Genomic DNA, 15692 nt, shown 5'->3' with positions numbered 1-15692 from the left:
TTGTCCCCTCCAAAGTTGATATCAGATTTTCGCCCCTATATTGGAGTGTAGTGCTTTTTGGGGACCAGCTATGTTTTCAAAACTTTTATGCTTACATGAATTTCCAGGGATACACCACATCCTGAAATATATGTAGATATCTTTGTTAGGAAGAATACTATATTTCCTTTGACGGCGTGATGCTGAATGCAAAAAAGGGTAATTTTACACCAGTCTCTCCTAACCAATAGTAGACAACCAAAATATATGTTTTTCTCCAAAAAAGGTAGAAGGGTGAGTCATGACTGACAGGGGCCTTAAGGTCCTATGACCAAAGAGAGTTGGTGGAGAGGGAAAAGGGTACTTCTTTATGGTTTGGATTTTTGATACTTTGCATTTCGTGACTAATTTGCACTCACTTTCCACCTCCTTGAATAAGACCACTTCCAACTCCCTAGACCAGTGTAAGACAGATGCCTATATGACTGTTTAATTTTATCTGATTGTCTGGTTACCATAATGTCTTAGTGGATCTGGGCTACTAAATAGGCGAGTTTGAAGAAAATCGTGGAAGGTGCAAATGTATCCTGTCTAATCATTGATACCTCAGGTTAGTATTTTCAGAATATTAAGTTTGAGTGTTCAAAAGTTTAACTTCATGGACACTGTTAAAATATAATACTGTAAATAATATTTGACAACTATGACAACACAACTCATAGTAGCTACACATCAGTTACTACACATCAGAATCAACGTTGTTTCCACGCCATTTCAATGAAATGACGTCAAGCCAATGTGGAATAGATGTTGAATTGACGTCTGTGCCCAGTAGGCTCCTACCAATAGTTTTGAGTTGCACAGTCAGTATATCGTGATGATTTCCTCTTACTTGTAGTGACAACATCGCTGACAGTAACTGCCCACGACAGCAGCAGATTACTTTCCTGACGGCTTTGCACTATTTGTCCAGATCACCACCTTCCTGATCGGGGTACCTGCCAACATCCTGGCATTTTGCACTTTTTGCAGAAAGGTGAGCTGCAAACGTGCCGCCATCGACATCCTGCTACTCAACCTGACCATCTCCGAACTCATCTTTCTGCCTTTCAAGATGGAGGCGGCTGACAAACCAGGAATAGAACCTCTACTACTTCCGGTGTCCAGTAACTTCTACACAGGGCTGTGGTGTTCATGAAATTTCATCAGCAAGTGGATTGTCAAGCAAATAATTGTCGGTCTCATGGTAATTGACTGTTAATTAACATAAACACATTTAGCATCTCCTGGCTTCCTACAAGCCACTGATGCAGACCTTTGGAACATCTACATTTTAAAAAGTCTAATAAATCCATGTAATATAGCCTACACCTTCACAATAAATTCATTGTTTATTTTCGAAAGGTCTAACATGATATGAAGAAAATGTGGTCTATTTCAGAAGAACAGAATAGGATACTCTGAGTTGTCCTTACGTTAGGTCCTGATTGAGCTATGCAAATTGACTGTGTGCTACATTAGTTAATTTGCAGACAAGATTTGTTTAGAATTCAGTGGAATTATTTTATATTATTTTATAGTATGTAGAATACAATTTAACAACGCTGGATAAAATAGAAAGGATATTTTCTCCAAATGATTTGCGAGGGACCTCACACATGTGGTTATTCTGTGTTGAGAGGTTAACAAAGAAACAGGACCTCCTATATGCTTCATTTAGAGTTGTTTATGCAACTTTAGTTGTTCTACAAACATTGACTTATGTTTTGATTTTTAATACATTGTAAGGCTGCATGATGCAACACGAATGATGATTTGAAAAAAAGTTGAATGAAAGGCATGAACTCTGCTTAGGTTTTTGCTCAGGCTGTACACACTTCATCAGTCTCTCATTCGCAATTTGACAAGCACTTGCTAATTCCTCTAATTTCCCGGCGGCATCCCCTCTGTGTGGCCATAATGCACCCTAAAAAAATCCATGCCTTTTGCAGACAGTGTGCACTGTGCCCTTGGCCCGGAGTGCTGCGCGCGTCCTTATCCAATTCCAAGATGCATATTGAAGATATAACTGTCCACAACAACATAAGTAGTTTAAAAACATATGTGATTGACTTTGCCCACCAGATGGCAGAAACATCTGATTATTCCCAGATTATTTCAATATCTCATATTTTCACAATCAAAGCCCAATGATTTCATTGCTGACCAACTATCTGCCATGTTATTTTACACTGATCTTAATGTGATTGCAACACATTTCCCTGTAAATTTATCTGAGATACATTACATTGGACATTCAAGGGTTGCTGAGAGACAATGTTTGGAGAGCTTATGGAAACAAAGATTGTGACAGGAGTTTATTAAATTTGCGCAGCATATCACATCACATCACAGACACTTGGCAGTGGGTAATGCAGTGAGGGAGGAGTGTTCTGATTTGATCTGACAATCAGCATCCGGCAGACACTTTGTGCTGCCAGTAGATTTGAGGATCCAGTCGGATAACATCGTGATCATGGGGATACAGATTTTCAAGATCCATGGAGGTGAGTTTGTCATTAGAAAACGGACACTTTTCCTCTCACATTAGTTACAGTATAAATGAGGTATCAGTAAAAAAAAAGATGGGTTATTCACAAAACTTCACCACAACAGAATGTATCATCTACTTTTACCTGCTATGAAATTAATATTGAATAGCATCTATTCACTCTTTTACTGTATATCTTGTTAGCATTCTAAGTCAATTCTAACTTCTTCAGAACACAGGTGATACATTTAACAGTAACTCCATTTTTATAAATAACCCCAAAGTTGAGGCTTATGTTTTATACAGGTGAACAATCAAATCAAAACACAAAAGCAGACAAAAAGATGGCTGACGTGTTGTGTTTCCTACTGCTGACAGATAATGTCTGAAAGTTAGTATCTCATGAGATATTTTTATGGGACACCTTTTCGGTAACACACTGTGCCTTCAGAAAGTATTCATACTCATAATACCCCATAATGACAAAGTGAAAATGTATTGAAAATAAAATAAAGAAATATCTCATTTACATAAATTATCTTACCCCTGAGTTAATACGTGTTAAAATCCCCTTTGGTATCGATTCCAGCTGTGAGTGTTTCTGGGTAAGTCTCTAAGAGCTTTGCACACCTGGATTGTACAATATTTACCTATTATTATTTTCAAAATTATTCAAGTTGGTTGTTGATCATTGCTAGACAACCATTTTCAAGTCGTGCCATAGATTTTAATGCAGATTTAAGTCAAAACCGTAATTCGGCCACTCAGGAGGATTCACTGTCTTCTTGGTAAGCAACTCCATTGTAGATTTGGCCTTGAGCTTTAGGTAATTGTCCTCTGAAAGGTGAATTTATCTCCCAGTGTCTGGTGGAAAGCAAATTGAACCAGGTTTTTCTCTAGGACTTTGCCTGTGCTTAGCTCCATTCCATTTATTTTTCATCCTGAAAAACTCCTGTCCATAATGATTACAAGCATACCCATAACATGATGCAGTCACCACTCTGCTTGAAAATTTGTAGAGTGGTACTAAGTAATGTGTTCTATTGGATTTGTCCCAACATAACACTTTGTATTCAGGACAAAAGTGACTTTGCAAACAGGATGCATGATTTGGAATATTTGTATCCTCTATAGGCTTCCTTCTCTTCACTCTGTCAATTAGGTTAGTATTGTGGAGTAAGTGTGGGGTACAAAGACGAGGTAGACATTAAAAACCATGTTAAGCACTATTATTGCACACAGAGTGAGTCCATGCAACTTATTATGTAACTTGATAAGCAATTTTTCACCCTTTTCTCTTTCCAGTTGTGTCGTGAGTCTCCAAGTGTCTGAGACTGATGAAGTAGGCTAATCGCCATGCCGATCACTCATCTGTTGCTGTCTGTTTACATTGCCACCTTCCTGATTGGGGTACCTGCCAACATCCTGGCATTCTGCACCTTTTGCCAAAAGGTGCGCCGCAAACCTGCCCCCATTGACATCCTGCTCCTCAACCTGACCATCTCCGACCTCATCTTCCTCACTTTCCTGCCCTTCAAGATGAAGGAGGCTGTTGATGACATGCACTGGAACCTCCCCTTCTTCTTGTGTCCAGTCACTGGTTTCCTGTTCTACTCCACCATCTACAACAGCACCCTCCTCCTGACCGCGGTGAGTGTGGAGCGCTACCTTGGTGTGGCCTTCCCTATCAGATATGCCCTGTGTCACAGGCCACGCTATGCTGTGGTGGCCAGTATCATATGTTGGGTGGTGTCATCACTGAACCTTAGCGTTGTGTACATTGTGCCCTGCTCCCACTGGATATATAGCAATGGGACCATTATGGACGATCCCCCGACAACGTGCTACCTGAACTTCACCCAAGGCCAGCTCAGCATCCTTCTCCCAGTGCGTCTGGAGCTATTCCTGGTCCTCTTCTGCGTCCCCTTCCTGGTCTGCACCTTCTGCTATGTCAACTTCATCCGTATCCTGTCTCGGCTGCCCAACATCGGGCGGCGGCGGCGCCTGCGGGCCATTGGGCTGGCACTGGGCACCCTTTTGGTGTTTGCCCTCTGCTTTGGGCCCTACAACGTATCCCACGTGGTGGGGTTCGTCCGGAAAGACAGCGAGAGTTGGAGGGATGTAGCGTTGCTCTCCAGTACCCTCAATGCCTGCCTAGACCCCATCATCTTCTATTTCTCCTCAGTGGCTGTCAGGAGCATGCTCAGTCACTGCTTCAGGAGCTTCGTGGCTACACTACACATTTTAAAGTGTGAGAGGGGTCAAGTCTGATAGGGGTCAGCCTCCAAGACTGATAAATACAGAAAAACATGCCCCCCTCCAATTAGTCATGCATGAAGATGTATGTATGTTCAGTGCAATTATGTATATTATATGTATTAGGTATACTCTGTTATGTTATGTAACTGTTGGCAAAGATCATCTATGATAAATTACGTTCCCTAAAGCTGTACCACAATTATAGTATAACCATTACCCACACCTCCACAAACCATATTTATATTTAATTTAAAAAGTCATGAATAAATTGATCATCCGTATTACTTAAATCGTTTATATTACAGTACATGTGCTCTAACCAGTAGGTTACATCCAATAAAAAATATACTTGTTTTATTGGAATAAATAAATTAGAACCATAAGCTATAAGAGCACAGAGGTGGGTGTGAAAGATGTCCAATTTTGAGTTAATTTTGTGTAACAAGCGTGTAAATCAGGATGTGCAAACATGGGGAGATTATACAGCGCTGAGTCACAGCGTCTCATGCTCGTCTTTCCGTTGCTAGGAACTGTAAACAAATCGACAACCGCTCTCTTTTGTGCCGGTCTTGATAAATACAGATAACTGCTCTTTATAGTGTCCTGTGAACTAGTTATGTTCGTTATTAGTTTACAAATTGTACACCCAGTAACATTATAGATTCAATGGGATTGAATTCAGAGGGAAATAAATGAGTGCCTTGTTTGACAAGGCAGATTGGCAATTAGGGCTGACCCCATTTAGTCGACTGGTCAGTTGTTTGGTCGATAGGCCAAAAAACATTTTTTTTTTATGGCACACGAGACACCTGCCTGTTTCATGCCTGTCTCAGTGGATTAATCCAATGCGGAGGCCGCAGGGATGGCACAGTCCATCACTCTAAGACACATATGTGCTACAGTGGAGGCTTGTGGGAGGAGCTATATGAGGACAGGCTCATTGTAGTCAAAAATGTGGTTTCCATATATTTGTGTTTGATACCGTTCCATTTATTCCATTCCAGCCATTACAATGAGCCTGACCTCCTATAGCTCTTCCCACCAGCCTCCACTGATGTGCTACTGAAATTGTACATGGTAATATTATGTCAGAACAATGGTGCAACACTAATAACTAATATTTTATAACAAATCTGATTTCCTGAAGTGTATGTTTATTACTATTAACATACTATTAACATTTATTACTATTAACATCCCCTTTCATCTCACTGTGTATCCGCCTGAGTTTTTTGCAGACGGCACATTTGTAGCATAAGACTTCTTCTGGTTATCTTGGTCTCAAGCTCCTTGAGTTGGTCATCAAAGATTATTTTTAGTCGGTGACAGCTCTATTGGCAATACAACACAAATCAGCTACAAGCTCCAAATTACACAGCAACTACAATAAGTATACCAAACATTAGGAACAACTTCCTGCTAATGAGTTGCAACCCCCCCCCCCCCCCCCCCCCCACACCCTCCTCAGAACAACCTTAATTCGTCACGGCATGGACTCTACAAGGTGTCAAAAGTGTTCCACAGGGATGCTGGCCCAAGCAAATGCTTCTCACAGTTGTGTCAAGTTGACTGGATGTCCTTTGTGTGGTGGACCATTCTTGATACACACAGGAAACTGTTGAGCAAGAAAAACCCAGAAGCATTGAAGTTCTTGACACAAACTGATGCGCCTGGCAACTACTACCATATCCTGTTCAAAGGCACTAACATGTATTGTCTTGCTCATTCACCCTCTGAATGGCACAAATACACAATCCATGTCTCTATTGTCTCAAAGCTTTAAAAATCCTTATTTAACCAGTGTCCTCCCCTTCATCTACACTGATTGAAGTGGATTTAACAAGTGACATCAAGTCAAGGCTCTGGCTGTGCCACTCAAGTATATTCAGAGACTTGTCCCAAAGCCCCTCCTGCGTTGTCCTGGCTGTGTGCTTAGGGTCGTTGTCCTGTTGGAAGGTAAACCTTCGCCCCAGTCTGTGGTCCTGAGCGCTCTGGAGCAGGTTCTCATCAAGGATCTCTCTATACTAGTACAGTAAGAGCAAAATAATCCTATCATACTCTATATGCTCCATTTATCTTCCCCTCAATCCTGACTAGTCTCCCAGTCCCTGCTGCTGAAAAACATCCACACAGCGTGATGCTGCCACCATGCTTCACCGTAACTGGTTTCCTCCAGACGTGACGCTTGGCATTAAGGCCAAAAAGTTCAATCTTGGTTTCATCAGACCAGAGAATCTTGTTTCTCATGTTCTGAAGTTGTTGAAGTGGTCCTGCAGTCACTGGTCTCAGCTCCCAAAAGTAGTCACACACTTTCAACAATATCCCTCCTTTCTTCTAAAGAGACGAGGTCGCACATTATTGATATTGTAAGAAAACATGATTTCGCACAATCTGCCTGTCATGTACTGTCATGTTGTCTTGTCTCTGTCCTTTCCCTTCACCCTGTCTCCCTCTGCTGGTCGTTGTTATGTTACCTTTTCTCCCCCTCTTTTCCCCAGCTGTGCCTTGTCTCCTCCTAATTACCCATTCACCCCGTTCCCCACCTGTTCCCTTTTTCCCTCTGATTAGGTCCCTATATCTCTCTCTGTTTCTGCTCCTGTCCTTGTCGGATTCTTGTTTGTTTGTTTGTGTGTCTCATGCCTGAACCAGACTATCATCGTGTGTGCTGCAACCTTGTCCTGTCCTGTCGGAATCTACCTGTCCATCTGAGCCCACGTATGTTCGTCATTAAAGTACTCTGTTTGTTAATTCGCTTTTGGGTCCTCATTCACGCACCATAACAGAAGAATCCGACCAAGAATGGACCCAGCGACTTCGGATCCTCTCCACTCAGCCGTCGAGATCCAGGGAGCGATGCTAGGCAGACACGAGCAGGAATTGTCTGCTGCTCGACATGCCGTTGAGACCCTGGCCACCCAAGTCTCCAACCTCACAGAACAGGTTCACCATCTCCGCCTCGATCCACCGGCCACTTCCAGGGCTTTCGAATCTCCGGAGCCCAGAATCAATAACCCGCCGTGTTACTCTGGGGAGCCCACTGAATGCCGCTCGTTCCTCACCCAGTGTGATATTGTGTTTTCTCTCCAGCCCAACACTTACGCCAGGAGCACTGCTCGTGTCGCCTACGTCATATCTCTCCTTACTGGACGGGCTCGTGAGTGGGGCACGGCAATCTGGGAGGCAAGGGCTGAGTGTACTAACCAGTATCAGGACTTTAAGGAGGAGATGATACGGGTTTTTGATCGATCTGTTTTTGGGGAGGAGGCTTCCAGGGCCCTGTCTTCCCTATGTCAAGGCAATCGATCCATAACAGACTACTCTATTGAGTTTCGCACTCTTGCTGCCTCCAGTGGCTGGAACGAGCCGGCTTTGCTCGCTCGTCTTCTGGAGGGTCTCCGCGCAGAGGTAAAGGATGAGATTCTCTCCCGGGAGGTTCCTTCCAGCGTGGATTCCTTGATTGAACTCGCTATTCGCATTGAGCGACGGGTTGATCTTCGTCACCGAGCTCGTGGAAAGGAGCTCGCGTTCTCCGTTGCCCCCCTCTCCGCATCACTACCATCTTCCTCTGCCGGCTCGGGAGCTGAGCCTATGCAGCTGGGAGGTATCCGCATCTCGACTAAGGAGAGGGAACGGAGAATCACCAACCGCCTCTGTCTCTATTGCGGTTCTGCTGGTCATTTTGTCACTTCATGTCCAGTAAAAGCCAGAGCTCATCAGTAAGCGGAGGGCTACTGGTGAGCGCTACTACTCCTGTCTCTCCTTCAAGATCCTGCACTACCTTGTCGGTCCATCTACGCTGGACCGGTTCGTCAGCTTCCTGCAGTGCCTTAATAGACTCTGGGGCGGAGGGCTGTTTTATGGACGAGACCTGGGCTCGGGAACATGACATTCCTCTCAGACAGTTAAGGGAGTCCACGGCCTTGTTCGCCCTGGATGGTAGTCCTCTCCCCAGGATTCAGCGTGAGACGCTACCTTTAACCCTCACTGTTTCTGGTAATCATAGCGAAACCATTTCTTTTTTGATTTTTCGTTCACCTTTTACACCTGTTGTTTTGGGCCATCCCTGGCTAGTTTGTCATAATCCTTCCATTAATTGGTCTAGTAATTCTATCCTCTCCTGGAACGTCTCTTGTCATGTGAAATGTTTAATGTCTGCTATCCCTCCTGTTTCCTCTGTCTCTTCTTCACAGGAGGAGCCTGGTGATTTGACAGGGGTGCCGGAGGAATATCACGATCTGCGCACGGTGTTCAGTCGGTCCAGGGCCACCTCTCTTCCTCCACACCGGTCTTATGATTGTAGTATTGATCTCCTTCCGGGAACCACTCCCCCCCGGGGTAGACTATACTCTCTGTCGGCTCCCGAACGTAAGGCTCTCGAGGATTATTTGTCTGTAGCTCTTGACGCCGGTACCATAGTCCCCTCCTCCTCTCCCGCCGGAGCGGGGTTTTTTTTTGTCAAGAAGAAGGACGGGTCTCTGCGCCCCTGCATAGATTATCGAGGGCTGAATGACATAACAGTTAAGAATCGTTATCCGCTTCCTCTTATGTCTTCAGCCTTCGAGATCCTGCAGGGAGCCAGGTTTTTCACTAAGTTGGACCTTCGTAACGCTTACCATCTCGTGCGCATCAGGGAGGGGGACGAGTGGAAGACGGCGTTTAACACTCCGTTAGGGCACTTTGAATACCGGGTTCTTCCTTTCGGCCTCGCTAACGCTCCAGCTGTCTTTCAGGCATTAGTCAATGATGTCCTGAGAGACATGCTGAACATTTTTGTTTTCGTTTACCTTGACGATATCCTGATTTTTTCACCGTCACTCCAGATTCATCTTCAGCACGTTCGACGTGTCCTCCAGCGCCTTTTAGAGAATTGTCTTTTTGTGAAGGCTGAGAAGTGCACTTTTCATGCCTCCTCCGTCACATTTCTCGGTTCTGTTATTTCCGCTGAAGGCATTAAGATGGATCCCGCTAAGGTCCAAGCTGTCATTGATTGGCCCGCTCCTAAGTCACGCGTCGAGCTGCAGCGCTTTCTCGGCTTCGCGAACTTCTATCGTCGTTTCATCCGTAATTTCGGTCAGGTGGCAGCTCCTCTCACAGCCCTTACTTCTGTCAAGACGTGCTTTAAGTGGTCCGTTTCCGCCCAGGGAGCTTTTGATCTCCTCAAGAATCGTTTTACATCCGCTCCTATCCTTGTTACACCTGACGTCTCTAGACAGTTCGTTGTCGAGGTTGACGCGTCAGAGGTGGGCGTGGGAGCCATTCTTTCTCAGCGCTCCCTCTCTGACGACAAGGTCCACCCATGCGCGTATTTTTCTCATCGCCTGTCCCCGTCGGAACGTAACTATGATGTGGGAAACCGCGAACTGCTCGCCATCCGGTTAGCCCTAGGCGAATGGCGACAGTGGTTGGAGGGGGCGACCGTTCCTTTTGTCGTTTGGACTGACCATAGGAACCTTGAGTACATCCGTTCTGCCAAACGACTTAATGCGCGTCAGGCGCGTTGGGCGCTGTTTTTCGCTCGTTTCGAGTTCGTGATTTCTTATCGTCCGGGCTCTAAGAACACCAAGCCTGATGCTTTATCTCGTCTCTTCAGTTCTTCAGTAGCCTCCACTGACCCCGAGGGGATTCTCCCTGAGGGGCGTGTTGTCGGGTTGACTGTCTGGGGAATTGAGAGGCAGGTAAAGCAAGCGCTCACTCACACTCCGTCGCCGCGCGCTTGTCCTAGGAACCTTCTTTTCGTTCCCGTTCCTACTCGTCTGGCCGTTCTTCAGTGGGCTCACTCTGCCAAGTTAGCCGGCCACCCTGGCGTTCGGGGTACGCTTGCTTCCATTCGCCAGCGTTTTTGGTGGCCCACCCGGGAGCATGACACGCGTCGTTTCGTGGCTGCTTGTTCGGTCTGCGCGCAGACTAAGTCCGGTAACTCCCCTCCTGCCGGCCGTCTCAGGCCGCTTCCCATTCCCTCTCGACCGTGGTCTCACATCGCCTTAGATTTTGTCACCGGACTGCCTTCGTCAGCGGGGAAGACTGTTATTCTTACGGTTGTCGACAGGTTCTCTAAGGCGGCTCATTTTATTCCCCTTGCTAAGCTTCCTTCTGCTAAAGAGACGGCACAAATCATCATCGAGAATGTTTTCAGGATTCATGGCCTTCCGTCAGACGTCGTTTCGGACAGAGGTCCGCAATTCACGTCTCAATTTTGGAGGGAGTTTTGCCGTTTGATTGGGGCTTCCGTCAGTCTCTCTTCCGGCTTTCACCCCCAGTCTAACGGTCAAGCAGAACGGGCCAATCAGACTATTGGTCGCATCTTACGCAGTCTTTCTTTTCGCAACCCTGCGTCTTGGTCAGAACAGCTCCCCTGGGCAGAATACGCCCACAACTCGCTTCCTTCGTCTGCGACAGGGCTATCTCCTTTTCAGAGTAGCCTCGGGTACCAGCCTCCGCTGTTCTCATCTCAGTTCGCCGAGTCCAGCGTCCCCTCCGCTCAGGCTTTTGTCCAACGTTGCGAGCGCACCTGGAAGAGGGTCAGGTCTGCACTTTGCCGTTATAGGGCGCAGACTGTGAGAGCTGCTAATAAGCGTAGAACTAAGAGTCCTAGATATTGTCGCGGTCAGAGAGTTTGGCTCTCCACTCAGAACCTTCCCCTTAAGACCGCTTCTCGCAAGTTGACCCCGCGGTTCATTGGTCCGTTCCGTATTTCTCAAATCATTAACCCTGTCGCAGTGCGACTTCTTCTGCCGCGATATCTTCGTCGCGTCCACCCGGTCTTCCATGTCTCCTGTGTCAAGCCCGTTCTTCGCGCCCCCGCTCGTCTTCCCCCCCCCCCCCCCATCCTTGTCGAGGGCGCACCCATCTACAGGGTCCGTAGGATTTTGGACATGCGTCCTCGGGGCCGTGGTCATCAGTACCTAGTAGATTGGGAGGGGTACGGTCCTGAGGAGAGGAGTTGGGTTCCCTCTCGGGACGTGCTGGACCGTGCGCTGATCGATGATTTCCTCCGTTGCCGCCAGGCTTCCTCCTCGAGTGCGCCAGGAGGCGCTCGGTGAGTGGGGGGGTACTGTCATGTACTGTCATGTTGTCTTGTCTCTGTCCTTTCCCTTCACCCTGTCTCCCTCTGCTGGTCGTTGTTATGTTACCTTTTCTCCCCCTCTTTTCCCCAGCTGTGCCTTGTCTCCTCCTAATTACCCATTCACCCCGTTCCCCACCTGTTCCCTTTTTCCCTCTGATTAGGTCCCTATATCTCTCTCTGTTTCTGCTCCTGTCCTTGTCGGATTCTTGTTTGTTTGTTTGTGTGTCTCATGCCTGAACCAGACTATCATCGTGTGTGCTGCAACCTTGTCCTGTCCTGTCGGAATCTACCTGTCCATCTGAGCCCACGTATGTTCGTCATTAAAGTACTCTGTTTGTTAATTCGCTTTTGGGTCCTCATTCACGCACCATAACACTGCCATTGTGGGTGAGTTTCTCAGACACAGATTAAGCCTACTTCTGGACTAAAAACCTATTTCAATGGAGTGTTTCGATTGAGCATGCTTTCTTGTCCAGGACTAGGTGTAATTTGTGTCCAGGAAACCATCCCATAAAGTCTGTAAACGTCTTAAATTATATAATTTACCACACCCACTGCTCCAGTCTTAGTACTGTCTATGTTGCAGTCTAGGATGATCTTTGAGAGAGTGATGATCCAGCTGTTGATCTTGTCTCTTCTCCGCCTCTCCACTGCAAATACAAGAATCCCATAGCTTAGTTGTGAAAGCTACAGTGGTTCTTCCTGTAAAAGTTGCGTCATACTGCAGCACACCTTGCGGGCTTCCGCAGAATCCTAAGGCACGTTATTTAATAGTCAGCCATTGTTGCCATTAATGCTAGTTAGTGCTAGTTTGACCACCAGAGGGCATCTTTGAGAAGCATTTGGCAGTCTTCAATATTGGCTGTACTAGAAAATGTAAAAGCTTTTTTTTAAAGAACATAGTATATGGATTGATTTTAAGAAATGTAGCTTAATTAATTAGATTAATATTATGGTGTTTCTATTCCAAGAAAAAAAAACCTCTGTGTTTCCGTTAGGAAAATATGGTGCTGTATAACGTGACCTTAATTTAAATAGGCAAGTCAGTTAAGAACAAATTCTTATTTACAATTACCGCCTACACCGGCCAAACCTGGGACAATTGTGCGCCGCCCTATGGGACTCCCAATCACAGCAGGTTGAGAATGTAAGAAATACATTTGATGAAACAATTCTCCCCCTACCCTCCTTCTTGGCAAGAGTCTATTGTCCTGCTAATAGCCCATAATGGCACTGTACAACGTGACCAATCGGGAGTAGGCTACAGTAGTACAGTAAGAGCAAAATAATCCTAACATTTCCACACCCTAATTGTAGTCTAACCAATACCCAAACGGTGATTAAGTGAAAATAAAAATCTCATTGATTTATCAAGACCAGTCCCCATGCTTGTCTCAGAGCAGCGCTGTCTTGACCTCTGAATGCTGTCTTTTCCCCCTTCCTCTTGCCTCTTCCATTCATTTTGAAAGAGTATTTTCCAGTAAGCATAAGGGTACGTCACTAAACCACAAATGACCTCAAAGTCCCGCAGCATAATCTCAAAACTTTTAGTTGAGCAACCACTGTACAGCATGAGCCATACTCCCATTCGGAGGTGAGTCAATACCACTTGCACAAGATAATCAAAATCATTTTGGAAATGACATGAAAACATTTAGTAAGGCTTCTCCTTTTTCTCTCTATGCCCATAGTAAGTCTGAACTTTTACTTTGAAATCTCCATTTGTCAGATAAATTATTTTGTACTTTCATTGTGTTGTGCTCTTCTTATCCCTAGGTGCCCAGGGGGGCATCCATCTTCCTGCATAGAGAGACTAAGACAAATAAACGGTCAAACTTAATGTCCCCGTTACGTAAAACCTCGGCTCATAAAAACAAACAAATTGACAGTGTATTCAAATACATTGTCCACAAATTCAAATTAGAATGATAAACAAATTGCCTATAGTACTTTTGCATTTAGGATTTGCCTTTATTTCTCGTACTGCATTTAAGACACCGTTTATTTTACATGGCAACACTTTACATTTGTGCACAACAGTTGAAACAATCTACTTGAAGACTTTGGTCATACTTTATCTGGATAGTCCAGATAGTGTGTTGATCGTATGACCATCTGTTGATAAGCATGACCATCTGTTGATAAGCAACTGCTTGAGAAGGTAAGGGTTACGTTTTTAGGGTTAGGATAAGGGTAAGGGTTAGTTGAAATGTTACTGATAGTCCCATCTGTAGATGCTCTACAGACTATCCAAATAGTGTTACCGAGATGTTTCCTTGCCTTCGGTCATCCTATAACCCAAATCTAAATATAACATACATCACCTTCACCTGACAGGGACACTACGATGTATGATTCATCACGACACGTCTGTCTAACAAAGATGGGAGAGGGGCAGTTTTAGGGATGCAAGCAAATGTAGGCCTCACCAATTTCAACTGCCATGCTGTAGAGTCTACTTTTCACCAAGTTCTCTGTGGATGGCAGGTAAGTGGGACAGTTTTTCTCCCATTTTAATTTATTTTTATGTCATGATACACACAATCACAAACCAATCACGCAAAAAATTGGAGGGTAAATACAGAGGGGATCATTTCCTGAAGGTTTAGCTAGGGAAAGTCCATTCCAATGTGCAGTTGGGGGGGAGAAGTGAGGCGAACCACATAGATGGGGGAGCATTGGGGTGTGATGAATGTGTATGGAACACTAAACTGTGTGGCAGGTGAAGCTGTACGTGTGTGTGCGAGGTGGGCTCATCATCACATTGAAGTGACCTGGTGTCAGAGAGAGGGGGTACAAATTAGGGATTTATAGGATTCTCAAGAAAGACTAGTGACTTAACGTCTATGGCCCTATTGTGATAAAGGCAATACTCAAAACTAATTTTAGTCAAATGAATGCAACTTTTAGCTGTTTTTTTATGGACTGTATTATTTACCGTGTTGAATGTGGGACCTATTTTGCGGACAGACCATTGCCAGGCAACAGTCAGACACGCGAGAGAGTGAAGGCAGGACAACCCTTCGAACTCCATGAGCTAGCAAGACAGCTATTTGATTGTTTTACAAAGTTGTTGTAACGCGGTCTGAGTAAACCAAAGTGATGAACCGTTAGCTAGTCCCGCATCCCTGACCACCGTGAGGACAGCATTGGAATTGTTTCTGGTTCAACAGTCATCGGATGGTCTCCGCTTTTTGATGCTGTGAGACACAGAGCTCGGTGTGATGTGAGTCACATTAGCCACTGGTTGTGGTAAAACAAGAGAATAACTGTAGCTATATAATTAGCTACATTGGGACCAGTCCCGTTTAGTCGAGGAGGATTTTTGTGTTTGAATGGCCAGTTCGACTGTTGTTGCACTCGTGCGCTTCTCATCGGTCACGCGTAGCTGATCTGGATTCAGGGCCGTGAGTATTCTACTTATTTTATTGGTTTAAAGGGTGTCCCCACTGTTTATATGAGTGCTCTTAGGTATTAAAACCTGTTACCAGGTCCTTACTAATTAACATAGATGTGATTGAAATGTGTTGATAATTGTTCGTTTTTGATTTGAAACTGAATTGGTACGTCTTGATTTTTATAATAATTAATAACTTTACATCTTGTTTGTTGTGATCATTTATCATAGTTCAAAGGATATCCATTTGTTTCTTTTCACTGTGTGGGCTTCTTACTAGTAAGCAAATACATGTCTTTAGGGGTACATTACTTATTAGGTGGAGGCACTGAACTACAGTATTGATGGTTATGCTTACACACATGTTTACACACATTAACCTTCACATGCTAACTATTTACAGACTAAATACTGCCACACCTCGATACTAGGTCAAAACTGATTAGAACTAAGGTCCCTCAGAA

The 15692-nt window shown here is 44.9% G+C and overlaps 1 protein-coding gene across 1 annotated transcript; it reads left to right on the top strand.

Annotated features, from left to right (window-relative positions):
* Window positions 1-2375: 2375 nt before the first annotated feature.
* Window positions 2376-5362, top strand: LOC110496078 (free fatty acid receptor 3-like). Its single transcript, XM_021571759.3, has 2 exons — window positions 2376-2525; window positions 3815-5362. The coding sequence occupies exon 2, from the start codon at window positions 3866-3868 to the stop codon at window positions 4778-4780; it is 915 nt and encodes a 304-aa protein (XP_021427434.2). The 5' UTR covers window positions 2376-2525; window positions 3815-3865; the 3' UTR covers window positions 4781-5362.
* Window positions 5363-15692: the final 10330 nt, after the last annotated feature.

The sequence above is a fragment of the Oncorhynchus mykiss genome, chromosome 18 (assembly GCF_057628025.1).
Source record: "Oncorhynchus mykiss isolate SJ-2025 chromosome 18, ASM5762802v1, whole genome shotgun sequence".
NCBI lineage: Eukaryota > Metazoa > Chordata > Actinopteri > Salmoniformes > Salmonidae > Oncorhynchus > Oncorhynchus mykiss.
Note: the sequence above shows the minus strand (reverse complement) of the source record. Positions and strands in the feature narration are given on the sequence as shown.

Coding starts and splice junctions, on each gene's coding strand:
- LOC110496078 (XM_021571759.3), top strand. CDS start 3,866: ATGCCGATCACTCATCTGTTGCTGTCTGTTTACATTGCCACCTTCCTG.